Source organism: Aquarana catesbeiana, linkage group LG02, assembly GCF_042186555.1.
Source record: "Aquarana catesbeiana isolate 2022-GZ linkage group LG02, ASM4218655v1, whole genome shotgun sequence".
NCBI classification, from domain to species: domain Eukaryota; kingdom Metazoa; phylum Chordata; class Amphibia; order Anura; family Ranidae; genus Aquarana; species Aquarana catesbeiana.
In genome coordinates, this window is record NC_133325.1 from 142,496,004 (window position 1) to 142,517,775 (window position 21,772).

Sequence of the window (21,772 nt, forward strand, 5' to 3'; positions counted from 1 at the left end):
CTGGGTCATTTTTCAATTTCTTACACAACATATAACGGTGAGCAGCCCTCAGGAACTGCTAAGCATCTCCCACGTATTACTTGAGTAATACTTGGGAGTCTAAACAGTACTCAAAATCTGCAGCTATTTGCTCCCTTTTGGTCTCAATTTTTATAATAAAAATATAATAATAATAAAAATTACATTAACAATGTTAGTAACAGATGAATAGAGTATTTTACAGATGTCCTGTATGAGAGCTTTTGGAATGTCGAATGTCGATGTGTGTTGGTTTTAGGTTTACAGAGGTCATATTTTTTCCAATACACACCCCTATTTGCAACTAACAATATAATGATATGGGTGCAATGCCTTGACCAAAGGGGCTGATTTAGGGGGCTGATTTACTAAAACTAGAGAGTGCATAATTTGATCCAGCTCTGTATAGAAACCAATCAGCCTCCAGTTTTTATTGTCAACTTTATTAAACAAGCTGAAGTTAGAAGCTGATTGGTTACCCCAAAGTGTAGTAGAAATATGTGAACTTCACTGTTATTCCTTTTTTGTACAGAACCCCATACGTCAGGTGGAAATACGTAATCAAGAACTTTTCCCAGGTAGTATATTTTAATTATGAATTGCTTATGTATTCTTTGTATAGTGTGATGTAATAAACTTTAAAGTGGTTGTAAACCTCAGTCCTGAAATCTGAACAAAACACATATATCTGTAGTGTATGGGATGAATAGGATTATTTATACTGTGCAGTGACGCTATAGCTCCACCCCTACTGAAGAAGTAAACGCCCTGACAACATGCGTCTAGGGGGGCGGAGCTTGCATACTTGCGTCAAATCAAGGCCATCTCAAGACCGGCGGGCCGGTGGGCAGGGGAGCAGAGAGATGACATCATCTCTCGCCGCTCTGTGCCCGCCCTGCATCCCTGCAGTTCCGCCCTCACTGTGCAGGCAGCCACGGACAGCAGAGAGCTTACATTATCTCTCTGCTGCCTGACTTCACTCTGGGACACAGGAAGTGACAATCTCCACCTTAACAGTCTGGTGACAGGCGACGTGGCAAGTGACAATCCGCAACTTGTGGCAAGTGACACTCTGCATCTGGTGACAGGCGACGAGCCAAGTGACAATCCGCAATGTGTGACAGGCGACGTGGCAAATGACAATCCGCAACTTGTGGCAAGTGAGAATCTGGATCAGGCGACGTGGCAGGTGACAATCTGCATCTGGTGACAGGCGACGTGGCAGATTACAATCTGCAACTTGTGGCAAGTGACAATCTGCATCTGGTGACAGGCGACAAATTATACATGTACATTTTATTGCAGGCAAAAAATGTGCTTTAATTATGTTTTTCACGTGAGCCAGCAGATCATTGCACTCAGTGAATAAATGATTGGATCGCGGGTGGAATTTCAGGTTACTGCACATATGACTAGGGTAGCTAAGAGCTAACCATCCACTAACCACACTTACCGCATCCCTTCATCCTTGAACCTTCATATCCCCTTTTACTTGTAATCAACAAACCACTCGACAACTGAGGTGGGGTAAAATGGCCGAAACGACCTTTTATTAACAACTTAATTAAATAACCAACATAATATTTAACCACTCAAAACCAGATATCATTAATTTTGAGATCCTTGACGGTACCGATATACCCATACCATTATTGTGTTAGAAGCACCAGCTAGCTGATTGCCACCCCAGCCGCGACCTATTGACTCAGGGCCTAAAACCGAGCTGACCTCATCCACCCAGGGTTCTTACTGCTACCCAGTCACTCCACAGTGAACCGTTCCCACTTGAGGATACCTTACACCTGGGAGCCCCTCCACACACGAAAAGCCCTCTGTACCCCATCATCTAACCCCAGAAACCACAGGTGAGTGCCCACCGTGTTGAGATGAACACCATCACCCCGAAGAAATTGCGATGTGTCCACTTCCAATTTCCAGTGTCTGATGACAAGACCTCAGTTCCTAACAAAAAAACGTTCCCACCTCCTTGATGCGTTTCACCCGGGCCTTGTTAATTTTGTCAACCGCTCTTGCCTCCCGCCATGCAGTTCTGGCCACGATATCGGACCAAAGCAAAATGGTCCCCAGGAACTCAGTCCAAAGTCTGAGAAAAGCAAAACTGACATCTCAAATAAGTTTTCTAGATGACCTGACACCCAAATCATTGCCCCCAGCATGTATAATGAGTATGTCCAGAGCCTTGTCCAGTTTGGCAAAACGAACAACATCCGGAACCACCCGACTCCACAGCAACCGTCACCATGGATAAACAACGGCCCCGCCTGTTGTGGTCGTATTGCAGCAAACTGTTCCAATGCAGACCCCCACTGCTGCCCTGGAACAATTCCAAATGCACCCCTCTACCGCATTGATTCGTTTTGGAATGCCTAATCTCAATCCGAACCGATGCAGCCGCAATCACCACTTCCTCTCATAACACACCCCCAGCTTTCTTCTTGGACGGGCTAACCAATTCCCCCAGTCTAAGGGCTCGAAAAAGGCCAGCAGAAAAGCAGCCTGGAACATAATCTGCTCATAGGCCGTCCCACAGACCGAAAGCGGATGCTCCAACATCAATTGCAAGATTGCTACCGAAAATGCTTTCCAGGAGTCGCTGATACGGCGACCCCTGCGATATCCCTTCATCACCTGTCTGATCAAAAAAGATTTTGTGGCATCCCCACCACCCTGTGACTTAAACCAGAAGGTCAGGCCCACCAACTTGTGGGCTGAGGCCCCCCCGAAGAAAACTACGTACCACAAAATATAGTACTAAGGAAGACACTTCCCCCTGGTCCCAGCCCCCCTACCTCCAACAGCAATGAATTCCATTCACGCCATGTCCGTAAATATGCCTCTCACGTCGCCACACTCAGGGAATTCCGAATTAATCCAGCGGCGATTCCAATGCAATCGTCCAAAACCGCCATGGACAAGGTGTCCCATGCTGCTCCTCCTCCGGTGCCAACCCGCGAAACTCGTCCCACTGCAAACGAGACAATGCATTCGCAATCTTGTTACATACCCCCGGAATATGTACAGCGTAAATAAAAGCATTCAGTTGCAGACAACGCAGTACTAAATGACGTAACAAGCACACCACTGGTGGAGTGGAGGCCGAGATGTTATTAATGGCCGTCACCACTCCCATGTTGTCACAATGGAAGCACACCTTTTTATTCCTAAATGCCTCACCCCAGATTTCCACTGCCAGCACAATCGGAAACAATTCCAACAGCACCAGATTTTTTTAACCAGCCCTCTGCACTCCATTCTACCGGCCACTGTCCTGCACTCCACTGCCCCTGAAAGAAAGCCCCATACCCTACTGATCCCACCGCGTCCATAGGAACCACAGGAGATCATCCAGATAGTGGATGATGGAATTCAGCCCCGACGTGTTCCGCACCACCCATTCGACAAAGGAACTAAAGGCCTCGAACAGCGAGCAGGAAATGGAACACCCCATAGGAAGGCAATGATTGACAAAACGCGACCCTTGCCACTGACAACCCAGAAGGTGCACGCTGTCTGGATGCACCGGGAGCAGGCGAAATGCTGCCCCCACATCCACCTTGGCCAACAATGAACTGCGGCCATATCTCCGTACCCAGGCCACGGCCGTGTCAAACAACGTATAGGTGACCGCACAAGCTTTCGGGTCAGTACCATCGTTGACTGATGTGGTACCTGTCTGGCTCTTTTTTGGGAACAACCCCCAGGGGAGACATTACCAGGCCCGGAAATGGAGAAGAGGAAAAAGGTCCGCTCATCTTACCCAGAGAAACTTCCTTTGCATGTTTCTCTGACACCACCTCCGGGAACTGTATTGCTGACTGTAAATTACTGGACAAGGGCGGCACCCATGCCAGTGCACATGGGATATGAAAATCTTCCTTAAAATCCTCCCCCAGAAGCCTTGCCGATTCCGGATCCGGGTACCTACTTAGGAAAGGAGCCATCCTTTCCACTTTCACTGGAGTCCTCCCTTTTTCCGGACATCTCGCCCCTTGGCCTTTTCCTGGACTTGAAGCAGCATGCGAGGGAATGACACCCAGAACATTCGTGTTTTAAAATGACAGGTCCTGCTGAAACGACAGGAGCTGTCGTTAAACTGCAAAAAAAAAAAAAAACCTTTTTTCATGAGGCCGATGTACCTGAGGAAGAGGTGCCGCCAGCCCCTCCAGGAAAAAACTGGCTCCCCCCTCTGGCCGGTGTCATCAGTTTCATCCAGAGACCAATATCCTTGTGGTCCCAACGAATAGCGGGCCTAACAGCCTTCCTCTGCCGGAACTGCTCGTCGTAACGGAGCCATGCCACTCCGTCATAGACCATTTTCGCCTCTCCTATAGCGTCTAAATAACAAAACAGAGCCGAACAACTCTCCGGTTCTTTCGCCAATCACACGCGCCAATATCGCAAAGGCTTGCCACCAATTGGCAAACGTGTGGGGGATGAGGTGATACCTACGCTTTTCCTCATCCTCCTTCTTGCTATCATCCGGTTTTACCTGGTCAAGGTTAAACTTCTCCAGGGGAAGTAAGGAAAAGATTTCCACATATTCCCCTTCCAAATTTTTTCCCGTACCTCTGGCTTGAGGTGAGCCCCCAGAGGCCTCTCAAAGCAAACATATACCTTACATATCGCGGAATCCGCCAATCTCTCCCTGTCCCCACCCGATTCACCTGGTGTCTCTTCTCTGCCCCACGCCATGCCCTTAGACCCCCTTGTTACCGAACCCCTTCAAACCTTTACAAAAGCTCCCACAGGCCCACCAGCACATCCCTGGCAAGCACATCTGACCCTTGTAGTACCTCCCTATCCTGAGCCTCCCGGCTAGAGTCCCACACCCCAGCAAGCAAAGAGGGAGGAATGACAGGAAGAAGAGGAGATGAACGCTCACCAGGCTGCGCGGGGCTTGGGACCCCCCAAGCCACCTGTCTGGCCTCCCTCGCTGTGGCTGGTACATCCTCCACCAGTTCTCCTTCCTTTGTGCTGCTGTCCCCCACATCCGACCGGTCTGCAGGCTCTGCGGGCCGTCCCCTCCTCCCGTCTGCTACCGAAGACACCTTCGCTGCCGACCCACTCACAGCCGCCGACCTCCTCCACTCCGGACCCGTCCTCCTGGGCTCCGCTGACGTCGTCAGCGTGCGCCGCAACCCGACTGGGACTCCAGGCACCGATCTTGACCTGGAGGTGGCCACCGCCATCTTCCTCCCATCCTGGGCAGACATGTCCTCTCTCTCTCGCCGCTCCCTCTCATGGTAGGAAGGGCCACCGGCCGCACCAGGAGACAGGCCGGAACCTGCAGCAGTACCTCTCCCTCGTCGGGCTGACGTGCTGGTCGGAGCATCGCCAGACACGCCAGCCGAGTTCTCTGGCAACCAGACGATGGAGGATGGGACCAGGGCCACACTCCGGTGAGTAGCCATCCCCCGCGGGCGTCACCTAAGCTGGGGATTCCTCCCAGGCACGCCCCTCGCTGAAGGCAGTGTGCGCTTGGCAGGAGGGCCCGGAGGGTCAGACGGTGGGCTCCCATTGTGGCGATGAGCCCAGGGGGGTCATGTCAGGACTAAAGTGCTCTGGAGGCCTAAACCTCTGAGCATGCAACACAGGCCCAGGCTGCGGTGGGACTCTGCTGGACCCCCTGCAGGGAAGCCACGGCCTGGCTCTGCACCCACGCCAAGCCGTGAACATCGGTAACAGCCCTGAGCTGAGACAGCAGTCTCTCCAGCTCGCTCATGTTGTCTTGTGGGGGAAAAAGGTTGCCACAGGGAATCACAGACGTTCTTGCACTCCTTTCTTCACTGACTGTTGAGACTCCACCCTACAGTTACTATCCCTTCCTCCACAACCAATGGGGTAACATCTTAGCTTCCTTCCACTTTTGTTAACCCCTTCCTTCCTGTATACCCTTATCACCCTGTCATGTCTCCCCTTCGCTGACTGCGTTCCTGCTCAGCTACGCTTCTTTTCCTTCAGTTCTATGCCTGTATCTCTCTACAGGCTGTCTGTTTCAAAGCTGTAAGAACTAAATACAGGTGTCACATGTTCCAAACGTGAACTTCTCCTTTAATTCAAGTCTTCATTTGCCTCTGTAGCTATAGGCATTGTGGAGAAATTATTCTTCAACAGAAGTACTGAAATCCCAGCTATTTTCTGTGGAGAGCAGACATGTGCAGAACGAAAAAATTTGTTTAGTTTCGATTCATTATTTACATAAATTTGTTTAGTTAAATTTGTTTAATTTGTTTTCGGATATTGGTTTTGTATTTTTCGAATAGAAATTTATTCAAATTTTTCTATTTGCATTTTAATTCAAATCAAATTTATTCTATTCGAAATTCTAAATTTGGAAGATGGTTATATTGTTTCTATTCCATTCTATTCTATTGTTTTTTTCAGGGGCGTAGATGAGGGGGGAGTCAGGGGTGTTCAAACCCCCCCAGGCCAAAATGAAATGCATGGTGTCCCTGCTCTGCACCCGCACATGGCACCAGCGGCAGACAGCACTGCAGTCAGTGTCACACAGAGTGTAATAATGCCACTGCAGTAAGTGTAATAGATCATTAGGCATACCCGCATGCATGTTGTGGTACACTGCCAGGCCGATCTATTGGGCTCAGGCTGAAGGCTGACAGATCGATCACCAGGCAGCACAATGGGAGCCGGCAGGGCGTGTAGTCCTGCCCACTGCACACCATGTATTCCGGTTGGCTTGCAGTGCCCCTCCCACCTCGGGCTTGGGGGAGGAGCTTTGCCTGGGCCCTGGAGCGCAGAGTGCTTGTAAAGTGCTGTGTGGCCGCCGATCCCCCACATGGATGAGCTGCTGCTGTCCTGTCCAGGTATGTCCCCCTTTCTCTTCCGGCCTAGTTTCAGAGAGTCTCAGAGAGTGTCCTCAGACTATTGTGCTGCTGCTGGCATTCTGCTGTTCATACTAGGTAATCGTGAGTCAGTGAGAGACTGTCTGTGATTCTGTGTGGCAACTGGCAAAGTTAGTGATTGAGGCTGGCTGGGCTAAATTTTGCATTGCTTGTGCTACTAACAGTTGACTGAGACTAAGCTGAGTTTTCTATTGCTTGTGCTACTGACAGTCCAGCTTGGCACTGGCAAGCTTGTTGTGGTGCTCAACGGCTTAATGATTCAGCAGTTGACACCACAACATGTCTGCCAATGTCAGAGCCAGGCTGGACTTTCTGCTGCCCTCAGTGGCATGCCTTGGCCCTGTTTTACCCCTGGTTCATACATATGTGGTACAGGAAACGCTGCGATCCCTGCGTGTTTCCATCACTGCATTGAAATCACACTGTGTTTTTGATCTGCTGCAGGTGTCGATTCAAAGTTAACTCCCCAAAAGAAGGTTGCAAATGCAGTGTTTGTCTGAACCAGATCGCATGGATGGTTTTCAAAAAAAGGTGCCTGCACTTCTTTGGTGCAATGTGGTGCGATTCAGGCCATTTAAAATGGGCTCAAATCACACCACACAGAATCACATGTCAATTGCACAGGAATGCAGTGCAGTTGCTGTGCAATTTTACATGAAAACTATAGTGTGAAACCAGGCATTTTGAATGGGCTCAAATCGCACCAAAGTCATGCATGCGCCAATTTTGGAACCGCACTGCAACCGGTTTGCATGGTCATTTTGTGAATGCAATCCGGTGCAGGCAAAAAAACTGTGTTTTGCAACCTTTGCTTGTAGTGTCCTTAAGATAGCACCAACACCCACTGCAGATTGCAAGGGGGTGCGATTTGAATGAGGTGCAGAAAACATGCATGGATTGAGGGTTTCCTGCATTGTAGCGTACCTCTGCGTATCTCCTAAGCAGTAGTGTGTTTTTCCTCTGCCAGTGCAGGAAGGTGTGCAATTATACACCACCTTGCACCCGCTTAGGTAAACCTATCCTAAAGAAAAGTCAGTGTATTCAAGGCTGGTAATTCTTCAGTTGATTGTTTGTTTTTTTTAATTCTGTGATTGATTGAAAATTAAGCTAATGTAAACACAGTGAGTGTACTCAGAGGCGTAGCTTAAAGCTTGTGGGCCCCAATGCAAAAGTTGACCTGGGCCCCCCCCACTACCACCCATCACTTCCACTGTGTGTGCAGATACACCCACCGCACGCCAAGATACTCAAAGTGGCTTAAGAGTTTAGAGTTCCCAGAGTTCCTCCTTAAATTAGAGGACAGGGATCACTGCTGGAGAATCAAAGGATAGGGACCCCTGGCAGGTCATTTGGCAGAGCTCCTTTTCCATTCCAGCACTGTAAACAACTCCCCCCCAACAATACACAGGCTTGAAATCGCATTCCTTTACACGCAGTCTATCAACCATTATAGGGTATATCTGGCTTTTATGTTGCCGTTCTGAAATCCCCTGGTCGGAACGGCAGTGTAGTTGCAATAGGCAAATACACCCTATGCAGATCATGGCTGACTGGCTGTGTTGTAAAGGAATGTGATTTCAGCCCTGTGGAGGAGGAGTGGTATAGAGTGCTGTATTGGGAAAGAAGCTCAGCAGCATGCATAGCATTCAGGGCGGAGGGGGTGGTTAGGGGGCTTTGGGGAGGCAAAACTTGAATCTGGGGGGGGCAAAGCCATGTAACATGAAATCTGGAGCCTGCAGCCCCTCAGGGGCCCCCTCGGGAGGTGTTAAGGGATTTGTTTTAGCAATTTCTGAAGGTTTCTCTGTCAGTGTTGGCAGGTGTTGGGGGAAGGTCACCTCCCAGAGGTGCGTGTCTTTTCCCCAGTTTTCAGGGAAGTGAACATTCCCGTGTGGGGGAGTACAGAAAATCTCAGCTAGTGACTAGAAGACATTGAGCGGTGTCTTACCTCACCAGTGACATCAGTCCCATCGTGGCTACAGGCCGGCACTCTCCTCCTCTTAACTCGCTGAGCTCAGTTACATTCCATGTTGCCACCACACAGCATAGACACTTCCCCATCCTGGGCTGTTCTCACCCCCATGCTTCTCTCCATTCAGGAAATGGCTCACAGCTTCTCCCCAGCCAATGATAACAGAGGGGTGTGGACTGTGGAAGGCAAAGTGGAAGTGCAGTACTGGAGCGTGGCTGTGGGGCCCTAGGGCAGATTGAAGCTGGACTTTGTGGAGGATATATGATAGGGAGGCTGCAGGGGCCCCTTGGAGCTAGGGGCGGGGTTGCGATTGTGACCCCTGTAACCCCTTATGCTATGCCCATGAGTGTACTGCCTATCACAAGATGGTGCCCTTTGTACCTGGCCAGTAAGATTGGCTATTACAGTGCACCATCCTGTGGTAGGCAGTGCCCCCCCCCTTCTTTTTTTTTTTAATCTGTAAAAGTTAAAAAAGTTAGTGAGTGCTCTGTCTGACACAACATGGTGCACTTTGCACCATAATAGCCAACCTTACTCCTTGTAGGTAGGCAGCACACTTTGCACCTATTCAGTTTGAACACTAGTACTGGACAATAGCCAACAGCATTCATAAAAACTGGAAGAAGGGAAAAACTTAACTCAGGTTAGATTTTCTGAAGGACCTGATAAAATACAATTAAGGAAGTGATTGCTTACTAGGGGCAACACAAATCGTTTTTCCTTTTTCCAATCTTTATAATTGTGGCGCAATTTATTTTATTTAAAAAGACTTTTACTTAATACCTGCTGCTGAACCCCCCCAAAACATAAAAATTATCTACGGCCCTGTTTTTTTTATATTCTATTTTTTTTATTTTCTATGCTGTTCTTTTCTATTATATTCTACTATTTTCTATTCAAATTCATTCTATATAAAATTCTAATTTCAGAAAACGGTTATATTGTTATATTGTTTCTGTTCTATTTTCTATTTGAATTCAAATTTATTCTATTCAAAATTTGAATCTAAAGTGATTGTAAAGCTTCGTTTTTTAAAAATAACATGTTATACCTACCACCTCTGTGAAAGGGTTTTGCACAGGGTGGCCCCGATCCTCCTTTTCTGGGGTCCACCCGTAGTGCTCCTGACTCCTCCTCTTCTCGAGTGCCCCCATGGAGAGCCGCTCCCGAGTCCTGCTGCTGCTTCCAGTGACACAGACAGCGGGACCCGGCCCTGCCCTCCGACTCCTGTTTCACTGGATTTGATTGACAGCAGCGGGAGCCAAAGGCTCCCGCTGCTATCAATCTATCCAATGAGGACCCGAGACAGCGGCTGGAGCTGCTGTGCTCATCCCCATTGCTGGAACAATTGGGCTCATGTAAGAAAAAGGAGGGGTCTGCAGCACAAAAGATTTTTCACCTTAACCACTTCAATACCAGGCACTTATGCACGTTCCTGCCAAGACTAATTTTCAGCTTTCAGTGCTCTCACAATTTGAATGACAATTACTCAGTCATGCTACACTGTATCAAAACATATTTATCATTTTTTTCTCTTCTTTCTATCACTTCTAACTCCTTCTCTACTGCATACACAACATTTCTTTTGGCGTCTTCTTCCGGATTCTGTGGGGGAATGTTATAGGGAAAATGTTGCTCATGAAGTCGACACACAATCAGAGTGAATGGGGTGGGGTGGGTCCTTGTTGGTAAATCAGGGCAGTGTTGATGTCTTCAATATATTTGAGGTATGTGATTTGTTGGTTTTCAGTTGCTTTTTGGTAGCAGGCAAATGAATCAAATAGGGCCATATGAAACAGATGAAATGCAACTTTCTTATAGCAGTAACGGGACTTTTGGGTTGACAAATGGGGTTGTAGCATCTGATCATTTAAATCCACCCCCCCCCCCATGTACAGATTGTAGTCGTGGACCCTAGGGATGAGCTTCGAGTTCGAGTCAAACTCATGTTCGCCAGTTTGCCGAACAGCGAACAATTTGGGGTGTTCGCTGCAAATTCGAAATCCGCGGAACACCATTTAAAAGTCTATGGGAGAAATCAAAAGTGCTAATTTAAAAGGCTTATATGCATGGTATTGTCATAAAAAGTGTTTGGGGACGTGGGTCCTGCCCCAGGGGACATGCATCAATGTAAAAAGAAGTTTTAAAAATGGCCGTTTTTTTCGGGAGCAGTGATTTTAATAATGCTTCAAGTGAAACAATAAAAGTATAATATTCCTTTAAATTTTGTACCTGGGGGTGTCTATAGTATGCCTGTAAAGGGGGGCATGTTTCCCCTGTTTGAAATGTCATTTTGCTGTCAGACTGTTCTAAAGGAAAAAAGTCATGTAAAACTATTCGCGGCTATTAATGAATTGTCGGTCCGACAATACACATAAAATTTCATTGATAAAAACGGCATGGGATTTCCCCACAGGGGAACCCCACGCCAAAATTTAAAAAAAATGGTGTGGGGGGGTCCCCCTCAAAAATCCATACCAGACCTTTATCTGAGCACGCAACCTGGCAGGCCGCAGGAAAAGAGGGGGGACGAGAGAGCGCCCCCCCTCCTGAACCATACCAGGCCACATGCCCTCAACATTGGGAGGGTGCTTTGAGGTAGCCCCCCAAAGCACCTTGTCCCCATGTTGATGAGGACAGGGGCCTCATCCCCACAACCCTTGGCCGGTGGTTGTGGGGGTCTGCGGGCGGGGGGCTTATCAGAATCTGGAAGCCCCCTTTAACAAGGGGACCCCCAGATCCCACCCCCCCCTGTGTGAAATGGTAATAGGGGAAAAAATTACCCCTACCATTTCACAAAAAAAGTGTCAAAGATGTTAAAAATGACGAGACAGTTTTTGACAATTCCTTTATTTAAAGTCTTCTTCTTTCCATCTTCTTCAGGTCTTCTTCCTTCTTCCTTCGGTTTCTTCCTCCATCTTCTTCTTTCTCTGCTTCTTTCTCCGATCCTCTGCTTCTTGCTCCAGTGTTCTCGTCCGGCATCTTCCTTCGCGGCGTCTTCTTCCCCGCTTCGTACTTGGGCCTCTCCGCATCCATGGGAGGCTTCTGCTGTGACACTTCTCTTCTTCTGACACTTCTTATATAACGGCGGGCGGGGCCACCCGGTGACCCACTCCTCTGATGCACGGGACTTGACGGGGACTTCCCTATGGCTTTCCCCGTGACGTCAGAGGGGGCGGGGTCACCTGGTTACGTAACAGGTGACCCCGCCCCCCCTGACGTCACGGGGAAAGCCATAGAGAAGTCCCCGTCAAGTCCCCGTGCGTTTTTTAAGAAGTGTCCGAAGAAGAGAAGCGTCACACAGCGGAAGCCTCCCAAGGATGCGGAGCGGCCCAAGAACGAATCGGGTAAGAAGACGCCGTGGAGGAAGATGCCAGACAAGAACGCCGGAGCAAGAAGCAGAGGATCGGAAGGAAGAACCAAAGAAGAAGGAAGAAGACCCGAAGAGTATGGAAATAAGAAGACTTTAAATAAAGGAATTGTCAAAAATGGTCTCTTGTCATTTTTAACATTTTTGACACTTTTTTGTGAAATGGTAGGGGTACTTTTGTACCCCATTACCATTTCACACGGGGGGCAGGATCTGGGGGTCCCCTTGTTAAAGGGGGCTTCCAGATTCCGATAAGCCCCCCGCCCACAGACCCCCACAACCACTGGCCAAGGGTTGTGGGGATGAGGCCCTTGTCCTCATCAACATGGGGACAAGGTGCTTTGGGGGCTACCCCAAAGCACCCTCTCAATGTTGAGGGCATGGTATGGATCAGGAGGGGGGGCGCTCTCTCGTCCCCCCTCTTTTCCTGCTGCATGCCAGGTTGCATGCTCAGATAAGAGTCTGGTATAGATTTTTGGGGGGACTCCATGCCATTTTTTTGTTTTAAATATTGGTGCGGGGTTCCCCTTAAAATTCGGGTCTGGTATGGATTTTGAGGGGAACCCCCACGCCATTTTTTTTTTAATTTTGGTGCGGGGTTCCCGTTAATAACCATACCAGACCTGAAGGGCCTGGTATGGAATTTAGGGGGACCCCCACGCCATTTTTAAAAAAAATTTTGGTTTGGGGTTCCCCTGTGGGAAAATCCCATGTCGTTTTTATCAATGAACTTTTATGTGTATTGTCGGACCAACAATTCATTAACCACTTCCTGACCATCTCGACGATGACGATATACGTCGGCAGAATGGCACGGGCAGGCAGAATCACGTACCTATCCGATCGGACCCCGCCCGAGGCGGTCGGCTTTTGTTCAGCGGCGATTGGAGGTGAGGGGGAGGCCATCCATTCATGGCCCCCCCCCCCGCGATCGCTGCCGGCCAATAGAATCATTCCTATGCTGCTGTATGCTAAACAGCAGCAAAGGAAATTATGTCATCTCTCCTCGGCTCTGTATTTTCCGTTACGGCGCGGAGGAGAGAAGACTGCAATGTGAGTGTAAAACACACACACACAGTAGAACATATCACACAAAACACCCCCCTTTACCCCCCGATCCCCCCCCAATCACCCCTCCCCCCCCTGTCACACTGACACCAAGCAGTTTTTTTGTTTTTTGTTTTCTGTTTTTTTTCTGATTACTGCATGGTGTCAGTTTGTGACAGTTAGTGTGGTAGGACAGTTAGTGTTAGCCCCCTTTAGGTCTAGGGTACCCCCCTAACCCCCCCTAATAAAGTTTTAACCCCTTGATCACGCCCCGTCGCCAGTGTCGCTAAGCGATCATTTTTCTGATCGCTGTATTAGTGTCACTGGTGACGATAGTTAGGGAGGTAAATATTTAGGTTCGCCGTCAGCATTTTATAGCATCGGGGACCCCCATATACTACCTAATAAATGTTTTAACCCCTTGATTGCCCCCTAGTTAACCCTTTCACCAGTGATCACCGTATAAGTGTTACGGGTGACGCTGGTTAGTTCGTTTATTTTTTATAGTGTCAGGGCACCCGCCGTTTATTACCGAATAAAGGTTTAGCCCCCTGATCGCCCGGCGGTGATATGCGTTGCTCCAGGCAGTGTCAGATTAGCGCTAGTACCGCTAACACCCACGCACGCACCGTACACCTCCCTTAGTGGTATAGTATCTGATCGGATCAATATCTGATCCGATCAGATCTATACTAGTGTCCCCAGCAGTTTAGGGTTCCCAAAAACGCAGTGTTAGCGGAATCAGCCCAGATACCTGCTAGCACCTGCGTTTTGCCCCTCCGCCCGGCCCAGCCCACCCAAGTGCAGTATCGATCGATCACTGTCACTTACAAAACACTAAACACATAACTGCAGCATTCGCAGAGTCGGGCCTGATCCCTGTGATCGCTAACAGTTTTTTTGGTAGCGTTTTGGTGAACTGGCAAGCGCCAGCGGCCTAGTACACCCCGGTCGTAGTCAAACCAGCACTGCAGTAGCACTTGGTGACGTGGCGAGTCCCATAAGTGCAGTTCAAGCTGGTGAGGTGGCAAGCACAAGTAGTGTCCCGCTGCCACCAAGAAGAAGACAAACAGGCCTCTCGTGCCCATAGTGCCCTTCCTGCTGCATTCGCCAATCCTAATTGGGAACCCACCACTTCTGCAGCGTCCATACTTCCCCCATTCACATCCCCAACCAAATGCAGTCGGCTGCATGAGAGGCATTTTCTTTATGTCCTCCTGAGTACCCCTACCCGATGAACCCCTCCAAAAAAGATGTTGTGTCTGCAGCAAGCACGGATATAGGCGTGACACCCGCTATTATTGTCCCTCCTGTCCTGACAATCCTGGTCTTTGCATTGGTGAATGTTTTGAACGCTACCATTCACTAGTTGAGTATTAGCGTAGGGTACAGCATTGCATAGACTAGGCACACTTTCACAGGGTCTCCCAAGATGCCATCACATTTTGAGAGACCCGAACCTGGAACCGGTTACAGTTATAAAAGTTAGTTACAAGAAAAAGTGTAAAAAAAATATATATACATATATAAAATTTTAAAAAATAGTTGTCGTTTTATTGTTCTCTCTCTATTCTCTCTCTATTGTTCTGCTCTTTTTTTTACTGTATTCTATTCTGCAATGTTTTATTGTTATTATGTTTTATCATGTTTTCTTTTCAGTTATGCAATTTTTTTTTATACTCTACCGTTTACTGTGTTTTATTGTTAACCATTTTTTGTCTTCAGGTACGCCATTCACGACTTTGAGTGGTTATACCAGAATGATGCCTGCAGGTTTAGGTATCATCTTGGTATCATTCTTTTCAGCCAGCGGTCAGCTTTCATGTAAAAGCAATCCTAGTGGCTAATTAGCCTCTAGACTGCTTTTACAAGCAGTGGGAGGGAATGCCCCCCCCCACCCCCACCATCTTCCGTGTTTTTCTCTGGCTCTCCTGTCTCAACAGGGAACCTGAGAATGCAGCCGGTGATTCAGCCAGCTGACCATAGAGCTGATCAGAGACCAGAGTGGCTCCAAACATCTCTATGGCCTAAGAAACCGGAAGCTACGAGCATTTCATGACTTAGATTTCGCCGGATGTAAACAGCGCCATTGGGAAAGCATTTTATCACACCGATCTTGGTGTGGTCAGATGCTTTGAGGGCAGAGGAGAGATCTAGGGTCTAATAGACCCCAATTTTTTTTAAAAAGGACACCTGTCACTACCTATTGCTATCATAGGGGATATTTACATTCCCTGAGATAACAATAAAAATGATTAAAAAAAAAAATGAAAGGAACAGTTTAAAAATAAGATAAAAAAGCGAAAAAATAATAAAGGAAAAAAAAAAAAGCGCACCCCTGTCGCCCCCTGCTCTCGCGATAAGGCGAACGCAAGCATCGGTCTGTCATCAAATGTAAACAGCAATTGCACCATGCATGTGAGGTATCAACGCGAAGGTCAGATCGAGGGCAGAAATTTTAGCATTAGACCTCCTCTGTAAATCTAAAGTGGTAACCTGTAAAGGCTTTTAAAGGCTTTTAAAAATGTATCTCTTTTGTTGCCACTGCACGTTTTGTGCGCAATTGTAAAGCATGTCATGTATGGTATCCATGTACTCGGCCTAAGATCTTTTTTTTTATTTCATCAAACATTTGGGCAATATAGTGTGTTATAGTGCATTGAAAAATTGCTGCGCAAATACTGTGTGAAAAAAAAATGAAACAACCACCATTTTAATCTGTAGGGCATTTGCTTTAAAAAAAATATATAATGTTTGGGGGTTCAAAGTAATTTTCTTGCAAAAAAAAAATAATTTTTTCATGTAAACAAAAAGTGTCAGAAAGGGCTCTGTCTTCAAGTGGTTAGAAGAGTGGGTGATGTGTGACATAAGCTTCTAAATGTTGTGCATAAAATGCCAGGACAGTTCAAACCCCCTCCAAATGACCCCATTTTGGAAAGTAGACACCCCAAGCTATTTGCTGAGAGGCATGTCGAGTCCATGGAATATTTTATATTGTGACACAAGTTGCAGGAAAGAGACAAATTTTTTTTTTTTTTTTTGCACAAAGTTGTCACTAAACGATATATGGCTCAAACATGCCATGGGAATATGTGAAATTACACCCCAAAATACATTCTGTTGCTTCTCCTGAGTACGGGGATACCACATGTGTGAGACTTCTTGGGAGCCTAGCCGTGTACGGGACCCCGAAAACCAAGCACTGCCTTCAGGCTTTCTAAGGGTGTAAATTTTTGATTTCACTCTTCACTGCCTATCACAGTTTTGGAGGCCATGGAATGCCCAGGTGGCACAAAACCCCCCCAAATGACCCCATTTTGGAAAGTAGACACCCCAAGCTATTTGCTGAGAGTTATAGTGAGTATTTTGCAGACCTCACTTTTTGTCACAAAGTTTTGGAAATTGAAAAAAGAAAAAAAAAAAAGTTTTTTCTTGTCTTTTTTTTCATTTTCAAAAACGAATGAGAGCTGAAACTGTGATACTCAGGAGAAGCAGCTAAATGTATTTTGGGGTGCAATTCCACATATGCCCATGGCCTGTGTGAGCAATATATCATTAGGTGACAACTTTGTGCAAAAAAAAAAAAAAAAAAATTGTCACTTTCCCGCAACTTGTATCAAAATATAAAATATTCCATGGACTCAACATGCCTCTCAGCAAATAGCTTGGGGTGTCTACTTTCCAAAATGGGGTCATTTGGGGGGGTTTTGTGCTATCTGGGCATTTTATGACCTTCAAAACTGTGATAGGTAGTGAGGAGTGAAATCAAAAATTTACGCCCTTAGAAATCCTGAAGGCGGTGATTGTTTTTCGGGGCCCCGTACACGGCTAGGCTCCCAAAAAGTCCCACACATGTGGTATCCCCGTACTCAGGATAAGCAGCTGAATGTATTTTGGGGTGCAATTTCACATATGCCCATGGGCTGTGTGAGCAATATATCATTTAGTGACAACTTTTTGTAATTTTTTTTTTTTTTGTCATTCAATCACTTGGGACAAAAAAAAATTATATTTAATGGGCTCAACATGCCTCTCAGCAATTTCCTTGGGGTGTCTACTTTCCAAAATGGGCTCATTTGGGGGGGTTTTGTACTGCCCTGCCATTTTAGCACCTCAAGAAATGACATAGGCAGTCATAAACTAAAAGCTGTGTAAATTCCAGAAAATGTACCCTAGTTTGTAGACGCTATAACTTTTGCGCAAACCAATAAATATACGCTTATTGACATTTTTGGCCGAATACATTTTGGCCTAAATGTATGACTAAAATTGAGTTTATTGGATTTTTTTTATAACAAAAAGTAGAAAATATCGTTTTTTTCAAAATTTTCGGTCTTTTTCCGTTTATAGCGCAAAAAATAAAAGCCGCAGAGGTGATCAAATACCATCAAAAGAAAGCTCTATCTGTGGGAAGAAAAGGAAGCAAATTTCATTTGGGTACAGCATTGCATGACCGCGCAATTAGCAGTTAAAGCGACACCAGTGCCAAATTGTAAAAATTGCTCTGGTCAGGAAGGGGGTAAATCCTTCCGGGGCTGAAGTGGTTAATAGCCACGAGTAGTTTTAAATGATTTCTTTTCCTTTGAAATGTAATTTTGCTGTCAGACTGTTCTAAACACGGGAAACATGCTGTAACAAGGGGTTAAATTCTGTGTTACATTTATTCATAGGTTTATTCATATATTTACCCTTTCAGATATGTGGTCAGTAAATGCAGGGTTTAAAACACACAACACAAAGAATGTGATAAAAAGTTTTACTTAGCTTCAATTAAAGATGTATTACAGATGATACGATACAGGATAAATATAGCATATTCAATTCCAGGGGACCCCATAACTACTAAAAGTTCTGGAAAGTGATGATCTGTTCAAAATCTAGGCACATTCATGTCCCACATTCATGTCCGTAGAAGAAATCCACTGGCCTTCTCTATTGTCTGACCTTTTAAAGGCTAGATGGAAGGCGCGAAAAAGCTGGTTTTATCTGGTACTAACAAAAGACTAGCCCGAGACAATGTGACCATCTGTGAATGACCGTCTGAGCTCAGAAACATACATTTTACATATATATAAAGTAATCACCTTAAAACTATTACTAAGCTTCTTGTAATTCAATAACTAAAGTTATATATGAATATAGACCCATACTACATTCCACCCCTTGACTTACAAGATTCTTAGTTTAGTTTATAATACTCAAGATTACTTATAGATATATCAAGATGTTCTACTCAAGGTAGTCCTTTCGCTTGTACTCCAATATAAACATTTCTGACTTCATTAATTTTATCCTTCACATTTCCAGTATTATGAGTATGTATGCAAATCTCTCATTATTTAATATATATCCCACCCCTTGGGTATTTTCCACATGTAAATCAATGTATAACAGTTTTACATCCTTCCACCTCGTCTTATTTATCTAACGTTCTATCTCTTGACCCACTTTCTTTGTCTTATTTACCTGTCCAGGAAATCTCATTCTGCTATGTTAGGGCTGAAAAATATAAAAAATGTCCAGGCTTATAAAAACAACTATATGTTGGACTAGCAGAATAACGCCAAACTTCCTTTTGAAAGTACAGGCATGAGCATCAAACTTTCCTTTCCAAGAGTTTAAACACATAGATACTTGTCAAAGTCCTCCATATCTGGTGATGGACAGCAGAGTCTTAGACATCCAGTTACCAGATCGCAGCTGCAGCATAGCACTTGCAACACTGTAGAACTGAAAGAACTGTAGAATACAAAGTCCATATTCTTCGGACTATTGCAGCTCACAAGTCAGCTGGAACTTTTACAGACAGTTCAGGCACATGACCATCAGAGCAGATAAACAGTTCAAGTACTTCACCATCAGATTCAGGTACTTAACCATGATAGCGGATGGAACAGTTCAGGTACTCGACCCTCAGAACAGGTGGAACTTGCACCAACAGTTCAGCTGCTGATCATTGGTAAAGACTTTATAGACTGTTGCTGCTGTCAAAAGTGTTTGTCTCCTTTCTCCAATATGCTTCTAGTTGACATCATGGCAGGCGTGTTACCAAATATGTCAGTCCAACATTCTGTAATTAACAACAATGTCCATATAGCCCATTATAGATTTCTGAACAGGCAAATCGATAATCATTAGTGACCTGGCTTAACACTGAAAGACTGAACTTTCTACATTAAAGGTGAAATATTATTACAGGTATATTACTTATCCCCCACCTGAACTATACACTACTCTGTCTCAAATTATAGGCCCAACTTTAAACTGCTTCATGTGTGTTTCCTCTATGCACTTTGATCTCCTTCCACACTCTAAAGACATTCTGGCAGGCTAACCGGCTCTTGGCTACACTGATCCCAATATGTGCATATAATATGCCCATGCATAGGTGTCACTGTACTCTACATGCCAGTCCCACCCCAAGCAATCAAGGAGAATTGAGAAAAAACAAACCTGATAACCTATTTTATAACTCTTTTTCTTTACCAAGAAAATGTTATGAAAACTCAATCAGGTGTATAGAACAGGGTGGTCAAAGAATCACTGAGTGTCAGATATAACTGACTATATATATATATACCACTAGAACACCTCATGTTGAAAGACTTAAAAATTGTTTTCAATGCAATAATATTAACCTAAATGCACAATTATAAGTAGACATAAGTACTTTTTTTCCTTGATAAACAAAATGATTACTTTAAATTTAAACTGTCAATCATGCAGGAAAATGTACTTTATATGTAAAACCCCAGGCACACTCCCACAGTAGTAATGCCTTACAGTTCCACCCAGATAATTATGTCAGAATATACAGAAGTAGATGCTGCCATAATTTAGCTTACATATACACAGAAAAGAACAATATGTAAATGTTTGGGTATTCTTACACCCTTCAAACCATTTCAAGTATTATATAATTACAGATATCAAAACAATCTTGCTGTCAATATTAAAACATTATTTGTTCTATATCATTTTATATTCAACTCAATCAGAGAAAACCCTTATAAATCTATCATGCAGCATCAAGAGTATTAGCTGCTCTGGTTTACAATCAGTTCCAATGAAAACTTTCAGTACATTTGCATATTGCATAAAAAAAAAACAACATAAATTATTCAGTTTGGCTGTAATCTTCATCTTTAGTTCTTGGACATCAAACCATATCAGACAGGTGGATTGATGCTGTTTAATATTGTCTAGGAACTAAACAAAATAAAAGGTATTTAGTGTGATATTTTTTACAGTTCCTTCCTAGAAAGGAACAAATAGCAAAAAACACATTTAACCAACACTTTCCACAAACTACAAAACATATGGCCATTATTTCTGTTATTCATGAGTGCACTTTTATTACCCTTATTAATTGAGCTCATTTTACTTAATTATCACCACGTGGATTTTCATTAAAGGACGTCTATTCAAAGTTGTCATTAACCATGGTTGAAATAATTCACAAGAACATTATATGGTGTTCATCACATTTGTGCACAAACATTATACATCACCAAAATCATATTGATGTTTCTATTGCAACCTCTTGTTCAATACCATACAGAGCTACGAAACTTCTAGGAATAGATCTGGTTCCTTCTGTATTAACGAAAAAAACATTAGTGTTGTATCCTAGAACATGACACAATTACATTCACCAATAAAATTATAATAGGGGGGATGCTGCAAGCTGCAGCCATTCCTGCTAACTACTGATCTTTTCAGTTAAACATACAAAAACTCGGGGCGTGGCCTAACTCCGGACCATAATGGATTTCTAATCCGCTCTCTCCAGCACACTGGAGCAGCTAAAAACAAGCACAGGCGATATTACACCAGTCCCAATCATGGGAAAGGGAGACCGGAGCTCCTCATCAGCCCGTGAACCCCCTGATCCAAGCCAGCATCCTCAAAACAACATCCCCGCGATGTTCCGGACATCGCAGGGAGAGGGCCTCAAAGCCGCGGCCTCGCCTAAACCACCCGGCCAGCTCGGCGGCTCCGGCCTCACAATAGACGGCTCGATCGGCGCTCAAAGCTCCACATCACAGCCTGCATCTCCTCTACCCCACAACCCTCCAGCCTCACAAACACTCTGCCTGTCAGATCTACAAGCAGTGGCCATGGACATCAAAGCCACGCTGTCTGCAGCCATCACAGATCTAAAGACAGACATACAGAGCATTGCAGCAAGGATGGGATCGGTGGAGCAGGCCACAGCACGTCACGCAGAGGCCATAAAGCAGGTGCAAAAATTTTCTGACATACACTTGAACCATATAATTGAAATTCATCGCCACTTAGAAGACCTTGATAGTAGAGGAAGAAGGCATAATATAAGAATCAGAGGGGTTCCAGAATCAGCAGACCAAAACCCTGTAGAACACACTGCTACAACCATATTTAACGATTTACTTGACAGACCCCCAGACTCCCCCATTGACTTTGAAAGGATTCACAGAGCCCTCAGAGCGAGAGGAAGAGATA

The 21,772-nt window shown here is 45.4% G+C and overlaps 1 protein-coding gene across 1 annotated transcript in view; it reads left to right on the forward strand.

Annotated features, from left to right (window-relative positions):
* LOC141127282 (sterol O-acyltransferase 2-like) overlaps positions 1-21,772 on the forward strand; it is a 196,812-nt gene that overhangs the window by 108,201 nt on the left and 66,839 nt on the right. The window contains exon 9 of the mRNA XM_073613568.1: positions 551-596. Within this exon, the coding sequence (XP_073469669.1) occupies positions 551-596 (46 nt within the window). The remainder of the gene's footprint in view (positions 1-550; positions 597-21,772) is intronic.